General features: G+C 37.3%; 1 protein-coding gene across 1 annotated transcript in view; it reads left to right on the top strand.

The window, feature by feature from the left end:
* CIR1 (corepressor interacting with RBPJ, 1) overlaps positions 1 to 17,773 on the top strand; it is a 48,626-nt gene that overhangs the window by 10,741 nt on the left and 20,112 nt on the right. The window contains exons 3-7 of the mRNA XM_023186017.3: positions 3,793 to 3,866; positions 4,752 to 4,762; positions 4,851 to 4,915; positions 5,317 to 5,365; positions 6,537 to 6,654. Coding sequence (XP_023041785.2) covers positions 3,793 to 3,866; positions 4,752 to 4,762; positions 4,851 to 4,915; positions 5,317 to 5,365; positions 6,537 to 6,654 — 317 coding nt within the window. The remainder of the gene's footprint in view (positions 1 to 3,792; positions 3,867 to 4,751; positions 4,763 to 4,850; positions 4,916 to 5,316; positions 5,366 to 6,536; positions 6,655 to 17,773) is intronic.

Below are 17,773 nucleotides of genomic sequence, written 5' to 3'. Positions count from 1 at the left end.
ATGATATTTAGAAACCAGGATCTGAGCACTAAGTGTGTTCATTGCCACTAAGATGTTATTACTTCTAGGTTTGGTCATTTGAGTGCAAATTTGTGAGTAATTGGTCATTTGCCAGTAGGTCCCTATAATATCACTTATTGCCATGCATGGAGTAGGTACTCAATATTTCTTCCTCTTTCAAAAGTGCTGTTTTTGATAGCCAATTTCATTCTTCAGTAATCTGTTGTTTCTCTTTTAAGTTTTTGCTGTCCTAGAGATTTCTTAATGTTTATTATATCAATCACTTTAGTCACTTTATACTTTTTTCCTAAGATGAAAAAAAATTTTTTTGAGAGGAAGGTCTTGCTCTGTTGCCCAGGCTGGAGTGCAGTGGTGCAGTTGTATCACTGCAGCCTCAAACTTCTGGGTTCAAGTGATCCTCCTGCTTCAACCTCCTGAGTAGCTGGAACTACAGGCACACACCAACACACCTGGCTGATTTTTTATTTTTTGTAGAGACAGGGTCTCTCACTCACTGTGTTGCTCAGTCTGATCCTGAACTCCTGGACTCAAGCAATCCTCGCGCCTTGGCCTCCCAAAGTGCTGGGATTACAGGCATCAGCCACCACGCCCACCTGAAAATCACATTTATTATTCTGTCTAGGTAAATACAAAGATTTATGGGATGTCAAAAAAACTATGTAAGTTTTTAGTTGAGATTAAAACAAAAATACCAATATTATACCCATACCTTTTACTTTATATACTTGTTGAATTTTGCATAAAGTGGGAAACAATCTTTTAGTTTGGGTTTTATTATTATTTTTGTTTCAATATAAATGAATTGGGCTGGGCACGATGGCTCATGCCTATAATCCCAACATTTTGGCAGGATTGCTTGCGTCCAGGAGTTTGAGACCAGCCTGGGCAACATAGTGAGACTGTCTCTAAAAAACGAAAAGAAACAAGGAAAGAAAGAGAGATAAATAAATTTAAAAATGCACATATAAATGAAATGGTTTGTGGGTTTTTTGTAAAATACATATTTTATAAAATTTACCATTTTAAGTGTGCAATTCAGTGTACCCTTAAATTCAGTGTGGTGAACCATCATCATTTCCAAAACTTTTTCACTATCTCCAACAGAAACTTTGTAACCATTAAACCATTAAAGAATAATTCCCTATTCTCCTTGGCCCACAGCCCCTGGCAACCACCATTCTACTTTCTTTGTCTATGAATTTGCCTATTCTAAATACGTCATATAAATGGAATCATATATTTGTTCCTTTGTGTCTGGCTTGTTTCACTTAGCATAATGTGTCCAAGGTTCATATATATTGTAATATGTATCAGCACTGTATTCCTTTTTATGGCTGAATAATTCTCCTTTGTATGTACATCCCACATTTTGTTTATCCATCTGTTTGAGTCTTGGGTTACTTCCACCTTTTGGCTATTGTGAATAATGCTGCTATAAATGTTGGCATAGAAATACCTGGTCAAGTCCTTGTTTTTAGTTCCTTTGGGTATATACCTAGGAGTGTAATTGCTGGATCACATGGTAGGTTTATATTTAGCGTTTTGAGGAACCACGAAACTGGTTGTCACAGTGACTGCACCATTTTACATTTCCTACTAGTAATGGACTTGGGTTTCAGTTTCTCCATATCCTCTCTAACATTTGTTATCTTCCTTTTTTTTTTTTCCCAAAAGATAGCCATCCAATAGGTGCAAGGTGATATCTCATTGTGATTTTGATTTGCATTTCCCTAATAACTAGTGATACTGAGCTTGGCTTTCAGTGTATTTGATTTTGATTTTATTTATTGATTGATTGATTGATTGATTGATTGATTGATTGAGATGGAGTCTCACTCTATCGCCCAGCCTGGAGTGCAGTGGCGTGATCTTGGCTCGCTCCAACCTCTGCCCTCCAGGTTCAAGCGATTCTCCTGCTTCAGCCTCCCGAGTAGCTGGGACTATAGGCGCCTGCCACCACGCCCAGCTAATTTTTGTAGTTTTAGTAGAGACATAGTTTCACTATGTTGGCCAAGCTGGTCTCAAACTCCTGACCTCAAGATCCACCTGCCTCAGCCTCCCACAGTGCTGGGATTACAGACGTGAGCCACTGTGCCGGGCTAATTTTGATATTTTTAATGATGTGAATTTAAGATATAACTTATACACCTGTTTAAAGGGTTTGTTGTTTTTAAGTATATTTAGACTTTTGGAGCCATCACTGTAATCTATTTTCAGAACATTTACATTATCCAAAAAAGAAATCTTCTACCTTTTAGCAGTCACTTCTCATTCCCCTGCCTTGTCCCCCTTCTACCTCTCAGTGCTGAGCAGCCAGTAATTTCCTTGCTGTCTCTATAGATTTGTCTATTCTGGACATGTCCTATAAATTAGATCATATGTCATGTGGTCTTTTGTGACTGGCTTCTTTCACATAGCATAATGCTTTTGAAGTTGACCCTTGGTATTGCATATATCAGTATTTCAGTCCCTTTTATTGCTGAATATCACTCTATCTATATCTACATCTATTGGATGTAGATCCCTGCGGCCTTTTGCTAATTTTTTTTACAGGTCTTTATAAAATCCAGTGGATATAAGGAGAGGAATTATAATCATGTCATATATCCTTTGTGATTGTCTTTTCCAAATATAAGGAAAAATTATGTTCACTCTTTAGCCTCCTTCTTTATTATTTTTACTTGGATCTTATGAATTAAAACTTTGAGTCAACCAGTCATTCCATTCATTACAGAGCTTTTTGTTCTAAAAAACCTAGGCTATCTTTTTTTAAACAGAGCTCAAACAGGGAACTTTCAGTGTTAAAACAGAACTATAAATAATGTGATTTTTGTCATGCACCAGACACTGAGTCCATCATATTAATTGGCATGTGTAGACTTTTTCGCTGCTATTGTTTTTGAGACAGAGCCTGGCTCTGTCACCCAGGCTGGAATGCAGTGGCACGATCTCGGCTCACTGAAACTTTTGCCTCCCAGGTTCAAGTGATTCTCCTGCCTCAGCCTCCCGAGTAGCTGGGATTACAGGTACATACCACTACGCCTGGCTATTTTTTGTATTTCTGGTAGAGATGGGGTTTCTCCATGTTGACCGGGCTGGTCTCAAACTCCTGACCTCAGGTGATCCACTTGCTTCGGCCTCCCAGTGCGCTGGGATTACAAGTGTGAGCCACTGTGCCCAGCCATAGACTTTCTTTCAATTATTCTTTTTTCACTGGCCTCATGAAAGAATTTTATTTTCTCATTTACTGTGACTCTTACAAGCCCTGGTTGGATTTGACTTCCTAAAGAAATCCCTGAGAGACTCATTTTTTCCAAAACTGATCCCTTTGCCTTTTCTTTTTTTGCTGGGAAAAACCAAAACCATTTGATCCCTTACAATTAAGAAAAAGTGTTGGCATTATTGAACTTAATTGTAAATTTGTAATGGCATATGGGATTTCAAAGTTGTCATAATTTCCACAGCATTTCAGGGTTTGAGAAAATCCTGTAAGAAAAATAACCATATTATTTTTCCTCTTTTTTGTTAAGATGGCTAGGGTCTCTCAGGTAGTAAGAAAGTCTCAAAGCTTATAAGCAGTTACTAAAGAAGCAGCACTGTTTAATTTCCATTCAGATGTAATCTAGTTAGTGGAGTAAAGTTTTGGAACTCTGTTTCTAACAAAAATATTTCATCTTAATTCCCTTAGGTTTTTTGGTGGGGAGTGGATTATTCTATAATTTCTTCTTTTTGTCCTACATAAAATCGTTAACTTTGTCTTGTTTCACTTAGATTGCTTATGGGAGATGAACGTGTAAAGAATGGCCTTAATTTCATGTATGAAGCCCCACCAGGAGCTAAAAAAGGTACTTATCTCCTTCCTTTTCTCTTTTTCTTTTTCTTTTTCTTTTTTTTTTTTGAGATGGAGTCTTGCCCTGTCATCCAGGCTGGAGTGCAGTGGTGCCATCTCGGCACACTACAACCTCCATCTCCTGGGTTCAAGCAGTTCTCCTGCCTCAGCCTCCCAGGTAGCTGGGATTACAAGAGCATGCCACCACACCCAGCTAATTTTTGTATCTTTAGTAGCGACAGAGTTTCACCATGTTGGCCATGCTGGTCTTGAGCTCCTGACCTCCTGATCCACCCGCCTCAGCCTCCCAAAGTGCTGGGATTATAAGCGTGAACTACCTCGCCTGGCCTCCTTCCTTTTCTTTTAAGTCTTGGATGTGTTGGCAGCTAAAGATTGAAAAGTACTATGACAGATATTTTTTTTAAAGTTGCTCTCCATCTTAAAAAATTGCTATTATCCTGTGAAGATAATAAAAACTACAATCATACAACAGAATAAATACTTAAAAAAATCTTTCTAATCTGGTAATATTTCATAATGTGCCCTTGAGGAGGAAAAAAACCTTTATGTCCAAAGTACACTTACTCTTTCATAATTTGTATATGTATCTTTAGTCCTTCTTACTACATATTTAATACATTTGTAAATAACATAATATTCACTGTCAATGAACAGTAAAAAGTTTAAAAACTGTGAATTAACATGCTTTTTAATTTTAATTTTGTATTTTATCCTGCAATGGTCTGAATTTTTATCTTGTGAAAGAAGAAAAAAAGTCAAACCAATGAATTCTTGTAAGTGACAATTAAATAACATGATATAGTGAATACAGTAGATTTTTATATTGATGTTTTTAACTTGTCTTACCTTTTTTCTTCCATATTTTTGATATACAATCAAGAAAACAAAGAGGTAAAGGACTATTTTCTGTGTCTGAATTTACTTGCAATTGATTGTGTTATATGGAAAAATTAAAATAATTTTCAATGAATGTTTTTAGAAAGAAGAAACAGAAGGAGAGACCGAATACAAATTTGAATGGCAGAAAGGAGCCCCACGAGAAAAGTAAGGACTGGTTTACTTTTAAGACAAGATATGTATCATTAAGTTTACATTTACTGATATCCCATTTTATGTTGCTTTTTCAGTCATTAGAGGAGGCAACTGATGTGAAAAGTTATTTTTAATGATTTTAATTAGCTGTCTTATTCAACTAATCTGCTTGATCATAGTCTTTTGTGTTTCATATACTTTTTCATTTTTTTAAAATCACAGATTATCAGACTAGACACATAATAACTAAATGGTGTTTGGAAATACTAGATAGATTTTACAGTTCTGTATTCTTACTGAAGTAATATATTTCATAGTGTTCTTAGAACTGTAAAACTATTTTTCTAATTAACTGCTGTTTAATTTTTAAATTATTCTTAATATTGTGTTTGTACATTTCCTCTATTTAATAGATATGCGAAAGATGACATGAACATCAGAGATCAGCCCTTTGGTATTCAGGCAAGTAACACATGTTTTACTCTGTAAGAATAATTTTTATTTAATAAATATATCTATCTTCGTATTGTTATCTGAAAGGTGTTTAAGCTGAAAAGGGGCACTATGGTTTTGACTTGTATGAGATAATATAAGGAATAGAGGAGAAAACATAAAATGTAATAGGCTGATAAAAGACAGGAATCAGGCTGGGTGTGGTGGTTCATGCCTGTAATTTCAGTGCTTTGGGAGGCCGAGGTGGGCGGATCACGAGGTCAGGAGTTTGAGACCAGCCAGGCTGACATAGTGAAACCCTGTCTCTACTAAAAATACAAAAAATTAGCCTGGTATGGTGGCAGGTGCCTGTAATCCCAGCTACTCGGGAGTCTGAGGCAGGAGAATCACTGGAACCCAGGAGGTGGAGGTTGCAGTGAGCCGTGACTGCACCACTGCACTCCAGCCTGGGCAATAGAGTGAGACTCTATCTCAAAAAACAAAAAACAAAAAACAAAAGACAGGAATCAAACTTTTATAGTGAGAGCTATAATGATATTGGTCTCTGTAGTTTTTAAAAAATTTGGAGAATCAGCTCAATGTCAAGAAAAGATTTAAATCTATTATTGGTTTAGAATCAGGACAGACTATCAGCAGAGGGCAAATCCTTGTTGTAAAGAAAGTTTTGTTGAAACACTGCTTTGCCTATTCATTTACTTATTGGCTATGGCTGCTTTCCCACTACAGAAGCAGAGTTGAGTAGTTAGAATAGACAACATCTGTCCCAAAAAGCCTATAATAATATTTACTACATTTGGACCTTTACAGAAAATATTTACCAGCTCCGGGTTTCGAAATTTGAAACTTTAAAGGTTAACTTATTAAAATGAGAGAATTTAAGCTTAATTTCTTCACATAATGACATAATTCTTTTTGGTATTTCACCGTTTATTTTTGGATGACATTATATTGCCACCAAGTGAGAGGTAAAAAGAAATGAGATTCAGCTTAGTTTCTAGGCAAAATTTATAGTGAAATATTTTAGTCTTTGTATTCAATTACCAAACATAGTTTGGAGTCTTTTTCCCTGGAGATCTTTTAAAAATGTAATTTAACTTAAATTCTATCAAGGAATAGGAATTTGAACATTGGTTAGATTCTTACATTTTCAGTAACCAAAATCACATTCATTATTTCTCAGGTTCGAAATGTGAGGTGCATTAAATGTCACAAATGGGGTCATGTCAACACAGATCGAGAATGTCCTTTGTTTGGTCTTTCTGGAATCAATGCAAGTTCGGTTCCTACTGATGGCTCAGGTAGGCACTAGACATGATTTGTTTCGGGAAAGGACAAACAAGGAAAGATAAAACAACATTTTTCTTTGCTCTTTCTGGGTATTGTTTTATTTGGGTTTGTGTGTGGTTTTTATTTTTGTTTGTTTGTTTGTTTGTTTTTGACTAAGACCATTCCCAAAATATGATTAATGGGAAAATCTGATCATATATGTTGAATGGAAATACTGTGTAATAGGATTAAGTTAAATTTTTCCAGCCACAGGCCCTATGAACTAAGTCTTAAAGTAAAATACATTAAACATAGTTTATCAGGCTAGTAGCCTAAAAATGGAAGGAAAAAATAGTTATTTCTCATATTCATATCCTCCTGAATTATAAAAATAGACTGTACTGAAAGCCTCAGAAGCCATCTCTTTTTAGTACAGAGGTAAAAACAAAACTGAGTATGTTAAAATTGTTTTTTACTTAAAGTTCACTTACTGTCCTGCATATTACCGTCTATTTCAGAAAAATTGGTCTAATTTGGTTTAGATCATTTTGGTTCTTTTTCTAAAGAGATACTAAACTGAAAAGTTTTAACTTAAATTTATCAGTGCTTTGTTAGTATATTATTGAAACAGGCACAATAATCCAACTCTAGCTTGTAATAGATCATAATAGAAATAATCTGTTTAATCCTGTAACCTTAAACAAGTCCTTTCACTTTTATGAATTTCAGCTCGTTATTTTAAAATAAGGATAATAGTATAACTTGGAGATTTTCTGCATTTTTAAAGCAGCTAGAGAACCTTTTTTTTCTCTTTTAAGAAATCTTACATGAAACCTCAGTATACAGAACATATAAAAGCGGGGCTGCTCTATTGAAGCAGATGCTCTGGGCATGAAGCCCTGTCCTCTCAGGCCACCAAGGCCTGTGATGCACCTCCTTAGACTCCCTTTGGCTTTCACTGCTGCCTCAGTCTGACCCCAGGGTTTACCCTCAATCAACACACGATCTTCAGCCTCTATTCGATAGCTAAAGATTCTTCAGCAAGCTGATTCAGACTATAGGATTCAAAGTGCCAGTTTTCCTATTAGGAGTTTAGGAATTTGATGAATGATAAGCTCGGTTTTTTTGTTTGTTTGTTTTTTGAGACCAAGTCTGGCTCTGTTGCCCAGACTGGAGTGCAGTGGAGCAATCTTGGCTCACTGCAACCTTCAGCTCCCGGGCTCAAGCTCTCTTCCCACCTCAGCCCCCTGAGTAGCTAGCTGAGACTGCCAATACACACCACCATGCCTGGCTAGTTTTTGTATTTTTTAATAGAGATAGGGTTTTGCCATGTTGCCTAGGCTGGTCTCCAACTCCTGGGCTCAAAGTGATCCACCTGCCTCAGCCTCCCAAAGTACTGGGATTACAGACATGAGCCACCATGCCTGGCCAGTAACTACCTTTTAAGTAGAAGGAAACTGCACAGTTCAAGTAGAAGGAAATTATTCACTCAGTATTAATTAGGTGAGACAATACTGATAGGGACTTAGGTCTGGCAGTCTCTGACAAAAGAACATCCCACTGATACCACAGTACAGGTACCCTTAAAAACTTATATACCTAATGCCTCCTCCTCCCTTGCTCCCAGCTAACTAGTAGAAGAAGGGAGAAAGGCCTCAAAGGAAATAAAGCCCCAAAGGAAATGAAGTGGTGTATGTTATATACCTGTTGGCTCAAATATTTCTGACCACTTCTTTTTTAGTCACAGGGATTTGTTGTTATATCGAAGTACAACCTGTTTTCTGGAAGGGGTTGCATCTTATCTTTTCTTTCACTCGAACCTTATAGTGCCCCTACAACTACATGACTCAGGGTTGACTTGGGACAGGCAGAAGTAGTAGTTGTCTTTATGCCTCAGCCTTGTCTAACTCTGATCCTGAGTAGCATAGACTCCAGACTTAGTGCTTTCTTTGAATAATCAATAGACTTGATTTCTCTTGAGTCTATATTAGAAAGTCTGCTAACAATCAAAAGAACTTGTGCTAACTGAATAGTAACCTGTTTTTAAGAGTGTTGAAAACACGAAAACCTCAAAAAAACATGCCCACAATTATGTGAATTCAGATATAACAAAGCTGGTTATTGGCTCTTCTCCAGCCCTCCGTTTCTTTCCTTTTTTTTTTTTTCTGAGACAGAGTCTCGCTTTGCCGCCCAGGCTGGAGTGCAGTGGTGCGATCTCAGCTCACTGCAAGCTCCTCCTCCCAGATTCATGCCATTCTCCTGCCTCAGCCTCCCGAGTAGCTGGGACTACAGGTGTCTGCCACCATGCCCGGCTAATTTTTTGTATTTTTAGTAGAGACAGGGTTTCACTGTGTTAGCCAGGATGGTCTCCTGACCTCATGATCTGCCTGCTTCGGCCTCCCAAACTGCTGGGATTACAGGCACGAGTCACCCGTGCCCGGCCCTCCAGCCCTCCATTTCTATTCATTAACCTTATAATAACTCAGTCACTCAATCTATACAATTAACATTTTTGGAACCCTCTTATGGTGGGGTTTTACTGTGGTACTATTCCTTAGTAAAATGAACTTTTTCAGGATCAAATTAATGAAGTAGAAAAAATGCTCAAGTATTTGGTTCCTATCAAGTTTTTAACATTTATGTAACCAGGCTTAAGAAGTCTTTCTCTATCTAAATGAATTGAGCACCTGGGTGGGAGAAGATGAGAAGCAGTACCTTTGTGGAAACAGTATGGTTTCTCTGCATGAGGCTGATACCCCTAATATATAAAATGTTCTTTCAGGGCTGGGCATGGTGGCTCATGCCTGTAATCCCAGCATGTTGAAAGGCCAAGGCAGGAGGATCACTTGAGTTCAGGAGTTTGAGACCAGCCTGGGCAACATGATGAAACCCCATCTCTACAAAAAAATACAAAAAAATTTAGCTGGGCTTGGTGGTCTCCACCTGTAGTCCCAGCTACTCGAGAGGCCAAGGCAGGACGATCATTTGAGCCCAGAAGGTTGAGGCTGCAGTGAGCCAGGTTTGTACCACTGTTCTCCAGCCCAGGTGACAAAGCGAGACTCTGTCTCAGAAACAAAAATGTTATTTCAAGTCAATATGAAAAAGATGAACACACAAACATGAAGGAGCAAAGGACATAAAGATAGTTTACAAAAGGAGGAATTCAGATGACCATTAAACATGTGAGAATATTTTCAACAATATTAATAACCAAAGAAATGAAAACTAAAACAATATGTTACCTTTTTGCCTGTCAAACCTTGGTAAAGATTTTAAAAGATATGCATCCAGTATTTTCACAAGTGTGGTAAAATGAACATTTTATTTTGTGTTTTGTTTTTCTTTGGGACAGGGTGTCATCCTGTTGCCCATACTGGAGGGCAGTGATGTGGGTCTCAACTCACTGCAACCTCTGCTTCCCAGGCTCAAGCAATCCCCTCACCTCAGCCTCCTGAGTAGCTGGGACTACAGACGTAAGCCACCAAGCCCAGCTAATTTTTTGTTTTTTTTTGTAGAGATGGGGTTTCATCATGTTGCCCAGGCTGGTCTTGAACTCCTGAGCTCAAGTGATCATCCCACCTCAGCCTCCCAAAGTGCTGGGATTACAGGTGTGAGCCACTGCACCCAAACAAAATGAACATTTTAACCCTCTCTTGATAAATTAGAGCAACCTTTCTGGAAAGGTTATATATTTGCTGATGTATATCAAAAGCCTGAAAAACATGCATACCTTTTTACCTAGAAATTTGCCTTCCAGTAATTTATAATAAAAATGTGATAAGGCAGATTTTCAAAGATTTATAGTAGTGAAAGATTGGCAGCAACCCTAAATGTTCATCAGTGGTTGGTAAAATAAACATGTTTATTCAATCATCATTTATGGAGCACTTTTTCTGTGCCAGACCTTGTTCTAGGCTCTAGGAACACAATACCAAAACCTTTCATTATATTGGGAATGACACACAGTAAACTAATAAATAAGAAAATATCAGGTATTTATAAGCTCTGTGATGAATGTTTAATTGGATACTGTGATAAGAACTAAATGGGGCATTACTTTAGATTAAGTGGTCAAGAAGGGCTCCTCTAAGGAAGCAACGTTAAGCTGAGACCTAAATGACAGGAAAGATGCTGGCATGGCACGCAAGACATGGGAAAAGAGCACTGAGTATCTTAGGCAAAAGGAATAACCTTTCATATAGAGAAAACCATCAGTTCTGAGAAGCCATGTACTTAGTGGTGAAGCACACAGACTGAGGAGCTGTGGAGCTACACAGATGCCTCATTTGCAGCCAGGTTTACAGCCAGGCATCTCTGTAGCTCCATACATAGCTAAGTGTTTGCTACTTAGTATCTGTGTAACTTTAGGCAAGCTGCTTAACATCTCTCTGCCTGCATTTGCTTAATTCTTAGAACTGAAGTTTTTTGCTTACTTTGTGAAATAATTGTATTTGCCAACTCTGTATTTGACATCTTGCACATCAGCCAGTAAGTTTTGTTTTTTGAACCCAAGCTCTCATAGAAGATACAGGCTCAACGTCTGATTTACAGTCTAATCCGACACATCAAATTAACATAGAGTAATCCCAGTTTACAACCTAGTCAGGAAAACAAAGTATGGTGTTATGTAAGGCTCTATTTAATAGAGAGTAACTGAATGTTAAATTATGTAGCTAATGGAGGAGGTGGGACTAAAATGAGCTTTGAAGAATTAAAACTTAGGTAGAAAGAAAGGTTGACCAAAGAAGAAAGATTAGAAGAAAAACATAAGCACAGAAGATTTTAACTTGGATGACTTTAAATGATAGCAACAGACTTAAATGGCTCTCAAAAAGCTGGCCGAAAGGGCTTGGCCACTAATTCTGTAGCCAGTGTTTACTCAAACTTACCTAATGGAAAGGTTCACTTAAGTATTTTGTGTAAATGTTGGTTCCCAAGCCCCTGTTGCAGAGGGGCTGTTGAAGAAGAGTCCTGAGAGGAGGGAGAAGTCTGAGCATCTTACTCTCCAAGATGACGTTCATGATCTGAAAGTTTGGTGAAACTACTGTAAGCAAAATTAATGCCATAGAAGGCTGTGTGTGTGTGTGTTTTGCATGTAAGAAGAAACACACACACACACACACACACACACACACGGGGATAGTATTAAGGAAAAGGAAAGATGATAATGCGTTGAAAGAGCTTTTTTTTTTTTTTAAGGTGAGTGAAGACATTTTCAGCATCATTTCTAATTTTTCACCATTGTAAATAGTCTAAATATCCAGCACTAGGGGAATGGCAAAGTAAACTGTTGATATCTTAAGTAAACTAAGTAATACAATTGAATCTATGCTATGATTCTAATATAAATCTGTGGGCATGTAAATTAGAACTGGAAGGAAACAAACATGAAAATAGTATGTTAATTAGGTGAAATTACAGATAATTTTATTTTTATATTAAAATGTGTGATTAAAAAGAAACTTAAAATTTAGGCTTTTCAAACATTGAATGTCACATGATTTTCTTCAGAAGGCTAATGTTTTCCTTTGTACTCCCATATTAAACTTATTTTCAGAATAATTGGAACAGCTAAAAAAAGCAGAGTTACTGGTGTGTTGTAAAGGCTATGTTCATGATGAGAAATAACTAGCAGACTGACTTAATTCTTTGCCTCAGTCTTTATAAAATAAGATGTTAGGGAAATTTCCATTTCCAGTTTTTCCATTCAAACTGACATGGTATGAGAACAAATACTTGTAAATACATTGGGTATTTTAATTTCTTAAATCTTGTATCTTAGAATATCTGAACTCTCTGATAAAATTATGATTTAAAAAATCAGTAACTTTCACCATCTGTGATGCCACATAAAATGATGAAAGTTACTTATCTATTTCTTAGGCATCATCAAGGTTGAGAACCATCAGCTTAAACTATATGTAAGAACAATTGACGATTTGGGAGCAAAGTACCTTTTTCTGTTTCTTTATGTTTTACTTATTACAAAGTCATGAATCTACCCTAAGGAAATAATCATGGATATGTTCAAACATTTAGTCACAAAGGATTATGTATACAGTAAAAGAGAGGCTGGGCTCGGTGGCTCACACCTGTAATCCCAACAGGTGAGGGAGGCCGAGGCAGGCAAATCACCTGAGGTCAGGAGTTTGAGACCAGCCTGGACAACATTGAGCAACCCCGTCTCTACTAAAAAAATAAAAATTAGCTGGGTGTGCTGGTGTACACCTGTAATCCCAGCTACTCAGGAGGCTGAGGCACGAGAATCGCTCAAACCTGGGAGGCAGAGGTTGCCGTGAGCCGAAGTTGTGCCGCTGCACTCCATCCTGGACTACAGAGAAAAAAAATAAAGAACACCTAAATGTCTAATAAAATGATATTAAGTGAGTAATTATAGAATATTGTTACAATGGAATACAATCCCTTGTAGCTATTTTAAGTGATATGAAGATTTCTTAATGATATGGACGTTGTTTACAATCTTTGGTCAAATAAGAAAAGCAGGTTGTAAAACAGAGTAGTTACGTTTGTGTTTCTCTTTGTATCTTTAGGTAGACATGTAGACAGAGAGACAGATACTTTTAGAAAAAGGATTGGAAGGAGATAGACAATTATTAACAGTGGTTGTGTCTGGGTGGTAGGATTACTTGAGATTTTTGGTTTCATCTTTTTGGCTTACCTGTAATTCCATTAGTGAAGGTACATTGCATTTATAAGTTTTTTAAATGAACATTGTTTTAGAAGAATTAAAAACTGTACATAGAAGTAAGTTATTTAAAATTGAATTGCTCAATTAATGCCTTTAAAGTTTGACATAAATTTAGCAGTAGTAGTTAACTAAAGCAAATAGAAACTGAAAGATTTCTCAAAAACAAAATCAAAATTCTACTGTGTCAAATAGGAAAGCAAATAATAATGATGTTGTGTTCTGAATTTGAATGCAATGAAAAATAAACTGACCAATTTTCTAATCCACTTGCTGATTCAAGCTAAAAAAAAAAAGCCTTTTCATTAAAAAAAAAAAAAAAATCACCTATTGAATAATGTCTCACCAGTGAATAGAGATTATTTTTGCAATAAGGCAATTTCAGTGGATGTGGTTATCATGGGATAATCACACCCCTGGGGTACAGCCTTGTGCCTGTAATCTCTCAGGAGTGTAATTATTTCATGATAACCGCACCCCCTGGTGTTACATTATTTCTATTATGAAATTCTTAGTTTAGTATATAAAGTAACTTACTTTGATCACTGGAAACTGCAAGGTGCTGTTAGAATGTTCCAGCTGTGAGGTTTACAGAGACCAGCTATAAGATTTACTTCTCCTTTACAAAGATAAATTAGGCAATCAAAATGCTTCTTTGGGCTAAAATTGTTTAGAATATCTTTTCTACTGATAAGATCATCTTAACTTTATAAGTTTTCATCCACTCCAGATACTCAAAATTATATATAAAACTTGTAAGCTTCAGTGCTGACTGAATTTTTGTAAAATATTTTTATACTAGAATACAATTAAATGGCCAGCCCACCTGGATTTTATCTATATTCTATAGCCCTTATTCTTATCATTGACTCTTAACATCTGTCAGCTACTTGTGTTTTGAATGTATATTTAAATTAAACATCTTTAAATCCACAGTGGGCTATATCAACAGCAAGTTTGTTTTAACAACTTTTTTGAGCTGTAATTTGCATACCATACAATTTACCTATTTGAAGCATACAATTCAGTGGCCTTTAGTATATTCACAGAGTTATACATCCATCACCACAGTCAATTTTAGAATATTTTTGTTACCCAAGAAAGATATCCCTTAGCCCTCACCCTCTAGGCCCCAGCATCAGGCAACCACCTAATTTTTTTCTGTCTCTATAGATTTGCCTACTCTGGACATTTTATACAAATGTATAAAATCATATAATATGGGGTAAAGAATGTGGTTTTAATACCATTTTCTTTGCCTTTGAATTTCACAATGTAATACAACTGAAACCACCGATACTTGCCCCACGTTCGTCCATGGAATGTGTTTTTCTTTTTTCTTCTTTTTTTTGAGACAGAGTCTCGCTCTGTCGCCCAGGCTGGAGTGCAGTGGCGGGATCTCGGCTCACTGCAAGCTCCACCTCCTGGGTTCATGCCATTCTTCCGCCTCAGCCTCTTGAGTAACTGGGACTACAGGCGCCTGCCACCACACCTGGCTAATATTTTTTTTTTAGTAGAGACTGGGTTTCACCGTGTTTGCCAGGATGGTCTTGATCTCCTGACCTCGTGATTCGCCCATCTCAGCCTCCTAAAGTGCTGGGATTACAGGCGTGAGCACTGCACCCAGCCCGTGGAATGTATTTTTCTGTGATGCTTAAACATACACACAAAAGAATGCATAGTCTTATAATAATTAAAACTTCTAACCCCCAAGGGGATAAGAATTTGTGTATAGGTACCTATAAAGCAAATGAATGTAAGATTGTCACAATAAGTATAAAGCAAAATTCTATCAATTAAATAATTCTTTTCCCCAAGCAAACAAAGATTTTGCACATCTTTCCATGTTTGAATTGCAGATTTATTTCTTCAGGAAGCAAACAGGTAACACTAAACAGTCACTCTGGGCCAGGTGTGATGGCCTACGCCCATAGTCTCCTCACTTTGGGAGGCTGAGAGGGGAGGATACTTCAAGACCAGCATTTGAGACCAACCTTGGCAACACAGCAAGACCCTATTGCTACAGAAACTTTTTATAAATAAATAAACAGTTACTGTATAGGAAAACTAGACCTGGGGTTGCTGGGAGTGCTAGCTCTCCTTTAGCCTGCTTCTCAACCACCCATTATGCCCACCATTGAACTCAGCTCTACACCAGCAGTGATAGTGGATGAACCAGCCCTGAAACTCTAATGCAGGCTTGCCTTGTTTGATCATGCTTCACTTTCTTGTCCTTTGCAGATGCTGTGTTACAAATTGAAGGTTTGTGGTAAGCCTGTGCTGAGCAAATCTATCAGCACCAGTTTTCCAACTGTATGTGCTTACTTTGTCTCTGGGTCACATTTTTGGTAATTATTTCAGTATTTCAAACTTTTATTATTATATCATTATGGTGGTCTGTGCTCAGTGATCTTTGACACTACTGTTGTAATTGTTTTGAGACGCTGCAAACTGCACCTATAGAAGACGGCGAACTTAATGGATAAACGTTTTGTGTGTTCTGAATGCTCCACCCACTGCCTCTTCCCTCATCTCTCTCCCTTTCTTCAGGCCTCCCTGTTCTCTGAGACACAATGATACTGAATTTAGGCAATTAACCCTACAATGGCCTCTAAGTGTTCAAATGAAAGGAAGAATCACACATCTCTCACTTTAATCAAAAGCTAGAAATGATTAAGCTTAATAAGGAAAGCATGTTGAAAGCTGAGATAGGTAGAAAGGTAAGCCTCCAATTAGCTAACTTGTGAATGCAAAGGGAAAGTTCTTGAAGGAAATCAAAAGTGCTACTCCAATGAACACACAAATGAGAAAAAAGTGAAATAGCCTTACTGCTAATACGGAGAAAAATTTAGTAATCTGGATAGAAGATCGAACCATCCACAACATTCCCTTAAGCCAAAGCAAGGCCCCAAACTCTCTTCAACTCTGTGAAGGCTAATAGAGGTGAGGAAGCTGCAGAAGAAAAGTTGGAAGCTAGCAGAGATTGGTTCATAAGGTTTAAGGGAAGAAGCCGCAACCCTAACAAAACTGCAAGGTGAAGTAGCAAATGCTGATGTAGAAGCTGCAGCAGGTTCTCCAGAAAATATAGCTAAGATAATTGATGACGGTAGTTACACTAAACAACAGATTTTCAATGTAGATAAAACAGCCTTCTGTTGGAAAAAGATGCCATCTACGACTTTCATAGCTAGCAAAGAGAAGTCAGTACCTGGCTTCAAAGCTTGAAAGGACAAGCTGACTCTCTTGTTAGAGGCTAATGTAGCTGGTAATTTATGAAGCCAATGTTCATTTATCATTCTGAAAATTCTAGGGCCCTTAAAAATTATGCTAAATCTACTTTGCATGTGCTCTGTAAATGGAAGAACAAAGCCTAGATGACAGCACATCTGTTTACAGCATGATTTACTGAAGATTTTAAGCCCATTGTTGAGAATTGCTGCTCAGGAAAAAAGATGCCTTTTAAAATCTTACTGCTTATTTACTATGCACCTAGTGACCCAAGACTCTAGGGACAAAGGCCAGCCAAATTCCTTATTACACAGCAATTGTATTTTCATTTTCTTTTTTAGAGTCAGGGTCTCTGTTGCCCGAGCTGAAATGCAATGGCACAGTCATAGCTCACTGCAGCTTCAAACTCCTGGGCTCAAACAGTCCTCCTGCCTTGGCCTCCCAAAGTGCTGGGATTACTGGTATGAGCCACCGTGCCCAGCCATTTTCTTTAGTTCAAAAAAATTTTTTTAACTTTCTTTTTAACTACTTTTTTGACTCCTGTGTTTATTTATAAGTGTGTTTTTAGATCTCTGAGTATTTGGGGATTTTCCAGCTGTCTTTCTGTTACTGATTTCTGGTTGAATTCCATTATGGTCTGAGAGCATACTTTGTGTGATTTCTATTCTTTTACCTTTGTTAAAGTGTCTCATATGGCCCAGAATATGGTCTATTTGGTGAATGTTCTATACAAATGGGAGAAGAATGTATATTTTGCTGTTGTTAGAGGAAGTATTCTGTTAATGTTAGTACATCCAGTTGATGGATGGTACTATTCAGTTGTATATCCTGCTGATTTTCTGCTTGCTGGATCTGTCAGTTACTGATAGAGGGGTGTTGACATCTCCAACTATTATAGCGGATTTGTCTGTTTCTAAAAACATTTATACCTGTTTTTGCCTCATATATTTTGATGCTCCATTGTTAGGCATGTACACATGGGATTGTTGTATCTTTCCTATATAATTGACCCCTTTATAATTTATGTAATTCTGTCTTTATCCTTGATGATTTTCCTTGCTCTGAGATCTACTTGTCTGACATTAATATAGTTACTCCAGCCTTATCAATTAGTGTTAGCATGGTATATCTTTTTCTATCCTTTTAATTTATCTGTGTCTTTATTTCTAAAGTGGGTTTCTTGTGGACAACAATAACCTATAGTTGGGTCTTGTTTT

The sequence above is a fragment of the Piliocolobus tephrosceles genome, chromosome 11 (assembly GCF_002776525.5).
Source record: "Piliocolobus tephrosceles isolate RC106 chromosome 11, ASM277652v3, whole genome shotgun sequence".
NCBI classification, from domain to species: Eukaryota; Metazoa; Chordata; class Mammalia; order Primates; family Cercopithecidae; genus Piliocolobus; species Piliocolobus tephrosceles.
This window is presented reverse-complemented; position numbering and strand designations above follow the sequence as displayed.